The sequence below is a fragment of the Hydra viridissima genome, unplaced genomic scaffold, assembly GCF_058129835.1.
Source record: "Hydra viridissima isolate aposymbiotic clone 2 unplaced genomic scaffold, HvirCarnegie_v1 scaffold_1, whole genome shotgun sequence".
NCBI classification, from domain to species: Eukaryota; Metazoa; Cnidaria; class Hydrozoa; order Anthoathecata; family Hydridae; genus Hydra; species Hydra viridissima.
The window spans coordinates 22,690,396-22,700,185 of NW_028324300.1; the positions used below are offsets into that span (position 1 = coordinate 22,690,396).

At 23.5% G+C, this 9,790-nt stretch overlaps 1 protein-coding gene across 5 annotated transcripts in view; it reads left to right on the forward strand.

The window, feature by feature from the left end:
• The window catches only part of LOC149893950 (NACHT, LRR and PYD domains-containing protein 3-like), a 61,527-nt gene that overhangs the window by 34,654 nt on the left and 17,083 nt on the right, over window positions 1-9,790 (forward strand). For all 5 annotated transcript variants that reach the window (XM_090076512.1, XM_090076513.1, XM_090076516.1 and 2 more), the window contains 3 exons: window positions 2,041-2,301; window positions 2,390-2,410; window positions 4,647-4,667. In XM_090076512.1, coding sequence (XP_089932638.1) covers window positions 2,041-2,301; window positions 2,390-2,410; window positions 4,647-4,667 — 303 coding nt within the window. The remainder of the gene's footprint in view (window positions 1-2,040; window positions 2,302-2,389; window positions 2,411-4,646; window positions 4,668-9,790) is intronic.

Below are 9,790 nucleotides of genomic sequence, written 5' to 3' on the forward strand. Positions count from 1 at the left end.
TTTCTTAACTTAAGTACAAAAATTGTTTTACTCAATGAAAATTTTATTATTGACATAAATTTAACAATACCACAGCCGAAATAACACCAGCAATTAACATCTGAAAGTTTTATGATAATGGTATAAAGCATTTCACATTATGATGATGATAGTAAATACAGTCATTTTCTCTTTAAAATTGTACAAGTGTGATTTAGTTGATTCCTGAGATTGACCAGTCATAAATTAGAGTCTGAAAATAAGTTTCTAACTCCAGTTATCCAATTTGTAACAAAAATGATTTTTTAATAATTTTGAAATAAAGAAATGTTTTTGTTTTGGTTTTCAATTGCAATTTTGATTTTTTTTTTCTTTTTTTGCTGATTTTACCTTTTTTTTAAAAAACTCATTTTTATTGTCCAATGAATTATTTATTAGTTGTCTATGGCCTTTTGTGAAATAATTAAATGAACTAGAAGCTCTTACTAGAATATTCTTTTATATTGCCTTATTATTTTCTTATATAATGCTATGACAAATAGATAATATAAGAATAAGTTAAATTGACTTCTATGAAGGTTAAAAATTCAAACGGTTGAAAAAGTGGTGTTCAAGTAAAAGTTTTTAAAGAACAGTTACCAAAGATAAATATATTCAAACGTTCTTTTTAGAATTTGATTTTAACCAAGTAAATCAATGGAAAAAGACCATTCATTGAGTTATCTTTTTCCATGGATTTTAAAATAGCCCAACCAGCAAATACAACTTCCGAAGAATTATTTGAATTTTTTAATTTTTTGTGGATAAATGTGGGTTTGAGAAAACGTTTGTATTATTAAAATATAAAGATTTAACATGTAAAAAGTCTGATTGCCAAACTTAGTAAACTTAGATGTCAAGTATTTGAGTATAAGTAAATGGACCTAACAGTGAGTAGCAGTGCCATTTTGCTCTTATATTAGCTTTAACTCATCATTAGTTTAGATAGTTTCTGCTCTAGTAAATTCAACCTGCAATGGAGATTTAGAGTTGAGAGTTGGTTATTCAATTGCATTTTTGCCAATAAAATGATAAAACTGTTAAATCAAATTCAATCTGTAAAGTTCGCAAAAATTCTTTAACTATTTCATAATTTTCAATAACAAGTTGAGGCCAGTGCATTATATCTTTATTATATCTACTATGTATTATATATGTATTATATATATTATGTGAATTTCTTCACAATGTAGATATAATACAGCGTAGAAGAAATTCACATTAAGAATAACAATAATTAACTGAAATTGGAAATACTCCTTTGAAGGATTGAGAAAATATGTGTGTTGGCATAGTTTCTTTCATTTCCCACTTTTTATTTGTTATTTGTAACAACCTGCAAGTTTCTAAAAGTGTTAGACAAATTCAACAAAACTCAAAAGTTTTGAGGTCAAGAAAACCAAGTTTATAATTTTTAAGTTAAAATTGAGCTTATGCAGGTCAAAAGCTTGGCGTTTGTATTTTTTGTTGACAGTTTCTCACGTTAAAGTATTCAACCTTCTATCAAACTTTGGTGGCCTTTATTATGATAAAATTATAAATATTTTAATATAGAGGACAAAAAGGTTGTTGTGATGAAGGCTTAAAAAGCAAATTTAAAACCCTGTACACAACTATTGGCTTTGTTTTTAACTGTAGGTTGATGTTGTATAAACTTTTGATCAGATGAAGGAGTTCTGAACGGAAAGTTAGTGCACCACTTATATTTTCAAGACTGCACCTTGAAAATTTATTTCATTTGTTTTTGGTAGTAGATAAATGAAAAGAAAAACTTTTCTGCATAAAATGACTTTTGATTGAGTGGGTTTTATTTGTTGTAATTTTTAGAGCTTTACTAACAATAATGGTAAAAGCTTTAATAGTTATGTAAATACTGTAGGTAATTATGTCTTCATAATTATTTATGGTAATTGCATCTTTAAGCAATTAAATTTTTAAAAGTGTAAGAATGGATTGAAATATGTTATTGTAAGCTACATCATCACTTTATTTAGTTGCAAAAGCTAAGCTGTTTCTATTTAGGCACAGATGCAAAAGTAAAGAATGTTATAATAGAGAAAGTGACAGATTGGAAAAGATTTGCACGTCTTACTAATTGTAGCAATAATGTGAATGGTATTGTTGAGCAAATAGATCATGATGTGACAGGAGGAGATAAGTCTAAAGTGGAAGGATTTCTAACAAAGCTTGTTGAACTCCACCCAAATGATTACATAACTTATATACAAAAATCTCTCAAAGCTATGGGAAGGAATGATTTGTACCAATGTATAGCCTCTATATGTGAGTTTCTAACATTTCTTGCAGGTTTTGTTATACTTTAAGTGATCTCCACAATTAACTATTACAACTATCTTTATTTTATTTTCAGATGCAGAGCAACAAAAAATTTGTAAGCTAATTTATTTTAGAATGTTTATTTTTACTTTAATAGATTTTTAATAATTATAATACCAATGTTACTACTACTACTACTACTACTACTACTACTACTACTACTACTACTACTACTACTACTACTACTACTACTGCTACTGCTACTGCTACTGCTACTTCTACTACTACTACTACTACTACTACTGCTACTGCTACTTCTACTACTACTACTACTACTACTACTACTACTACTACTACTACTACTACTACTACTACTACTACTACTACTACAACAACTACTACTATTATTATTATTATTATTATTATTGTTATTATTATTATTATTATTATTATTATTATTATTATTATTATTATTACTACTACTACTACTACTACTACTACTACTACTACTACTACTACTACTACTACATGATTATCATAAAGATAATAGTAATAGATAATAATAACAATAATACTTATTGTTATTATTATTGTTATTATATTTTTTTATTATTATATTTTTTTATTATTATTATTGTTATTATTATTGTTATTTATATTATTATTATTATTATTATATATCTCATCATGATTAGTTTTTTGAAATTTATTTTCATTATTATTACTATTTTATTATTATTATTATTATTATTATTGTAATTACTGTTTTTTCTTATTATTATTTATACTATTATTATTATTATTATTATTATTATTATTATTGTTACTGTTATTATTTATATTATTATCATTATTGTTATTATTGTTGCTATTATTATTAATTTATTATTTTTATTATTGTTATTACTATTATTGTTATTATTATTGTTATTATTATTATTGTAATTATTGTTTTTTTCTTAATATTATTTATACTATTATTATTATTATTATTATTATTATTATTATTATTATTATTATTATTATTATTATTATTATTATTATTATTATTATTACTATTATTATTATTATTATTATTATTATTATTATTATTATTATTATTATTATTATTATTATTATTTTTATTATTATTATTGTTATTGTTATTGTTATTGTTATTATTTATATTATTATCATTATTGTTACTAATGTTGCTGTTATTATTATTTTATTATTTTTATTATTATTGTTATTATTAATATTATTATTATTATTATTATTATTATTATTATTATTATTATTATTATTATTATTATTATTATTATTATTATTATTATTGTTGTTGTTGTTGTTATTATTGTTATTATTATTAATTTATTCTTTTTTATATTATTGTTATTATTAGTAGTAGTTAGCAGTTAGTAGTAGTATTTTTTATTTTTACACAAAATATTTTGTGAAAAAGTTTATTAATTAAAGTAAATAAAAAGTAACATTTTTTATCATAAATTTTAAGAACAATACAAAGTTTTGTTTTTACACAAATTTAACAAAACAATCAAAAGACTTGCAGATAACTATTTGAAATTAAATTAGTAAGCATTCATTTGGAATTTTTTGATAAAATTCTAAGAAATTAGACAAATTTTTATAGTTTTTATTTCTCTCTTCCTCTTCTATTATAAATGCAATTATTTTCTCTCTAAGATAATTCTAGTTTGACTCATTTGACTGACTGACACACGACCAATCATTACAGTCTAAAAATAAGCTTTAAATTTCAGTTTTCCCACCAAAACATTTATTTGAATTTATGAAAATATTTTGAAAAAAATTGTGTGATGAGAAATGAAATGAAATTTTAAAATTTTGTACTAATTTTGCATCTTCTCTTATTTTCATCTTCATCTTCTTAAATTTATGATTTTATTTTGTGAAACTTTAAATTGCTTATTTTATTCTTTTTTTTAATCAGCAAAAGTTCATTTTACATTCTTTTTATTTAATTCTAATTCAGTAGAAGACAATATTTAGTATTCTTTTTTAGTGATTTCAGTAGAGAACTATTTTTGTTAATTATTTTTTAGTGATTTATTTAGTTTGTGTTTCATTATTTTTACTGTTTTTTTAAATATAATATTATTGATAATTCCCTCAATAAATTTCAAGTCATGGTTACTTTTTATATGAGTTTCTGATCTGAATGTTGGTAGATGATTTGATTTCTTAAATCTTTTATTCATTTATTATAAAAAAAGTTTTATTCTAATTTTATTCAAAGTCTATTATAATTTCAGTACAAAAGATAATACATTCTCCTATCATGTATTCATTAAAAAACTTTTATAGTTTTTTTCTGTTCTTTTTTACAGATGCAGAACAGCATAAAGATGGTAAGCAAATTAATGTCTAATTATGTTTTGAATAAAATATTTTTCTGTTATAATAAACTATGTAAAATTAAAAAAGAAGTTGACAAAATTTTATAAAGATTTTAACACCACCTTTTTATACCTGTTAAAACCTCAAGCAAAGCTCAAAAGATTAAAAATAGCTAGTTGTGAAATTGTTACCTTTTCTGCCAAAGTTATGATGTTCAAAGGATTTGTGATAGGCTTTATTCAGATCCAATCCTACAAATTAAGAAAGAAATTGTTGAAATGTCAGATTTTAGCATCTTTTAAAAATAGAATAGCCTGACCAATACAAAACATTTTCTCTGTTAGAACATTCAAAATAAGACCATTTTAAAAGGTTTTTGTGGGTTTTATAAGAGATATAAAAACAAACATAAAGTTATTCTAAAATTGCAGTTTCTTATCACAATCATGATTTTACGTAATAAACTTTTTGTTGTTATCACATCCATTTTTTTGCAAATTTATCATTTACTGTCACTAATGATCTGGCATCATAGTTTGAAACTATGGAATGATATTATTAATTTCATTCCATTGAAACTATGGTGTGTGACCTTTGTACAAGTTTAGTAATATCCTTTTTCTCTACCTTTACTGCTAGCTAATATAAAAACTGTCATTTCTGTTGTTGTGGTTATTATCATTTTTGCTATTAACGCTTTTAATGGTATTATTATTTTTATTGTTTATGTTGTTGTTGTTGTTATTGTTATCATTATTGTTATTTTTCTTCTTATCTTTTTTTTTTTATTCTTACAAGTATTATTTTTAATTTTGTTATTACTTTTACTACTATTATTATTATTGTTAATATTATGATTGTTGTTATTATCATTATTATCAGTGCTATTATTATTATTATTATTATTATTTTTATTATTATTATTATTATTATTATTATTATTATTATTATTATTATTATTATTATTATTATTATTATTATTATTATTATTTTTATTATTATCATTATTACTATTATTATTATTATTATTATTATTATTATTATTATTATTATTATTATTATTATTATTATTATTATTATTATTATTTATATTTTAATAATAGTTAATAATAACTACTATTACTACCACTATAATTACTAATTTTAAGTTATTATACATTAGTATAGCTTTAAAAAATATTTCTTCATGTTTTAATTTTTTAGTTTACTTATTACTATCATTATTATTGCTATTATCAAAATAATTTTTTTCTTTGTAAAAATGCATCTGATCACTTTGAAAAACATCAAATTTATGGTTGTTTTTAAAAGGGGCTGAAGCTGCTCTGTGATTCTTTTTTGGATATTTAATAAAAAAATTTTATTAGGTTAAAAAAAAAATATATCCAACTTACAAAATTTAATTATGTAACAAAAATTTCCCTGTTAAAAATGAGGGAAAAAGTGAACTTGGTGATTTTCAAAGGAGATTTGGGGAGTTTTCTTAAAAAATACAGTTTGTTGATATAAAAGAACTTTATATATTTTTTATGAGTTTACAATTTAAGAAAGAAAAAAAAAACAAAACTTAAAATCAGATTAAACTTAAGTATTTTACTATTTTTATTACTTAAGTTTTAAAGTTTGTATTAAATTTAAAATAAAAGTAAAATTTAGTCTCATCTCTATTTTATATAAAAATTCTTTTATAAAAGTTCTGAAATTATATATTTGATTAATGACCTTTAAAAGGTTTTACTTTAACATCGCTCATTCAACCTGTTTGTGCATTTTTTAGACCTAAATTAGCTTATGGCAGGTAAAATTGGTCTTTTACAGGATGATTTTACTTTATAATATTATAAAGGATGATTTTTTTATAATATTTGGAATTAGTTTATTTTTAATAAAGCAGTTTTAAAATATTTTTTATAATATGTTATTATATATCTATATCTATCTATGTATATACCTATCTATCTATGTGTATACACACACACACACACACACACACACACACACACACACACACACACACACACACAAATATAGATATAGATATATAGATATATAGATATAGATATAGATATAGATAGATATTACAAAAATAAAATTTAAATTGATTTAAGTAAGTGAAAGCTCTTTCATCGTTTTTCATTCCAAATTTAAGAAATAATTAATTTTCCCTTTAAAGATGGAGCCTTTTGAATTACTTTTTCAAATAGAATCTCTTAAAATAAATGTTTTTTTTTATTCTTAATCAACCTTGAATAAGTAATTTTTTAAAATTTAATTAAAACACTTAGAATATATAGATGTTAAATTTATTCAAATGCAAATATGTTTTTCATCTATGTTGAATTATAATACCCTAAAAATGCAATAGTTATTAAGAGTGTCTCAGAAAAAATTTTTTTTTTTCAGGAATGTTGTTGCATACCCTCCTTAATGTTTCTTTTCAGCCTTCTGATATTAACTGCAATTTTTTAGTGAATTAATGATGAACTTTTGAAATAATGTTATAAATGGTCACATTGGACGATTTGGAGTGTGTTTTGGTCTATCAACTGGGCCTGAGACCTTGCTTTTTATGAGATTCAAAAAAAAAAAATGGTTCAATCTAATCCATTGTCAACCAAAGCCATTTGGGACACCATTAAACACTGCTTGTGACAGCCTAAAGCTATTAATTGCTGACCAACTTCACATTATCTATCCAATATATAGTTATAGAGAATTTCTCCAACTAGCTATAAGTCTGGTTTATTTGGGCATGTTGACAATTCTTCAAAAACCAGGTATCCTCTACAGAGCATGTTGGATGGCCAAGGTCATCTACTCAATGAAATGGGAATTGCTCTTTGATGGCAACAAATTTGTTATGAAGCTAACAAAGAATCTTTTATAAACTACAGAGAATTTAGTGATTCAATAGATTTGAGCTTAGCATTCGGTAGTTATTAGTATCCAGTAGCTAGAAAAACTGTTGTGCACTGAGATGTTGCCTGAAATAACTGGAGAAGATACACAGCAGTTGGATAAATAGCCAGTTTTTGTATTTTCTCTTATTTACTGAACAAATCAACTTAGTGTCCAATTTAGACAAGCAAATGTTGTGCATTTATTAATTGCATAAAATGTAAACAAGTCAAACACATAAACAGCATTTAGATTAGCACTATGCAATAAATACAAAACATGCAAATGTTGCTTGTTCAAAGGTATGAAGTGGTTAAGGAAAATCTCATTAGCATTATTACCCAGCAGTGCAAATTAGCATAGTCTAAATACAAAAGTAAAAAATTACCATTTAAAGAATCATGAGTTTATTAAATATTTTCTTTAATATCTGGAAAAATGTCATTAAATTAAAAGAATTTGTAAAAATCCTAAAACCTTCTTAAGTTTTGATAACCCTTTTTTTGCAAGAAATTAAAAATTAGAAAAGCACGAGATTATCAATTCAAGATACCAAAAAAGGAAAAATGTTTTCTGAAATAGAACATTGTTTTTGATTATTAAAGTAGATGATTAACATCATGGTGAAGAGTTTACAAGGCAAATGGCTGGAAAAAAATATTCATTTTAATGTACTTAAAAGTGAAGCAAAAACTTAATTGAGAAAATTAAATGCACAACTAAGACTATAACTAAAAAAATAACTCGGAATTGGTTTTTATATTTATCTAACCATTCACCCATACTCAGCAATGGGAATGATTGCCAGTTTTGGTATCTTCTTATAACTGTCACCATTGGAGACAGTTTTTTAGAGATTTCAGTGAAAAACAGTTGTACAAGACTGCATCTGAGATGGTTAATAATTTGGCCTGTGTTAATGACTGTGTTGTTGCTCTCATACAGAATTTCAATGCCACAGTAACTAAGCATTTATAACTGAACTGCTTAGCACTCCTAAACAAAGGTTTTTGATCGGATGATATGTTATTATTAAGATATTGACAGTTTTCCAAACTGTAATACTGAGCATAACCAAGCAAAGTACACTTGTAAATCCACTTGTAATTTTATACTTTTTTTTTTTTGTATTTTTGTGTTGGTACTGAACACTCATGCAACTAATTATGCAATTGTAATTTTATATTTTTAATAATGCCATGGACACAATGAATTAACAATTCAGCCTTATTACAATTGAATAGTTTTGTGTTTACATGATTTTTGTTTTGCTTGTATGTCAAACTCCTGTGGGGGATAGATAGAAAAACATTTGAATTCTACTGATAAAAAATTGTCTAATGGTGAGAAACAATCAACAGTAGGATAATCACTGAGTTGTAGAAAGTTTTAGAATATTGCCACACATTGAATGCAATTTTCATTGATTTTTTGACATTGATTTGTAAGAAATTTATGAAATTTCTTTTTTTTATATTTTTACATAATTGACATTTATAGGGGACTCCTTAATGTCAATTAACATAAAAATAAAAAAAAAAATGAGTATGTGCAGCACTTTTCAAAAAAAAGTATTCTTGCTTATTTTGGGACACCATAATAGTTGTTAAGGGTCTGTTTAACATTCAAAATCTTACAGGTTCTTCAAAATCTTGCAAAAGTTCATTCCATAGTAAGGTGGGAAGATTTCTATCAAAAATGACAAAATTAATTTCTTATTTTAGTAAGAATGGAATAAAACTTGATTCTTTTTCAAAAAAAACTTCAAAAAATGTTATAAATGAGTTTAAAAAAATTAATGTGAATAATTAAACTGAATAAATGAAATCTTTTTACATTTTTAGTAAATTTGTATATATTGTTTAATCCAAAATTGCACATCAATGATACTGATCTTATAATGTTTATAAGTTCAATACATAAGGTTTTTTTTTCTAATATTGAAATTGATTTGTAAGTGGTTCCAAAAATTGATTTTAATGGAGATTGTTGGCTATTACAAATGAAAATGCTTTTGTTTTACCAGTACTAAAGTTAAGTTGGTTGTATCAAATGTTGCTTTTACTCATTGCTGAACTAAAATTTTAATTTAGTACTAATTTTTGTGTAATTTTACATTAATGCAAGGACTCATCATTCCACTTAATCCCAGTTCTTTTTTGATCTCTTGGAGTTTTATATTTAAAATTATATTCTGTTGTTGTCTTGTCTTTTCATCTTAATAATCAAGTTTTTT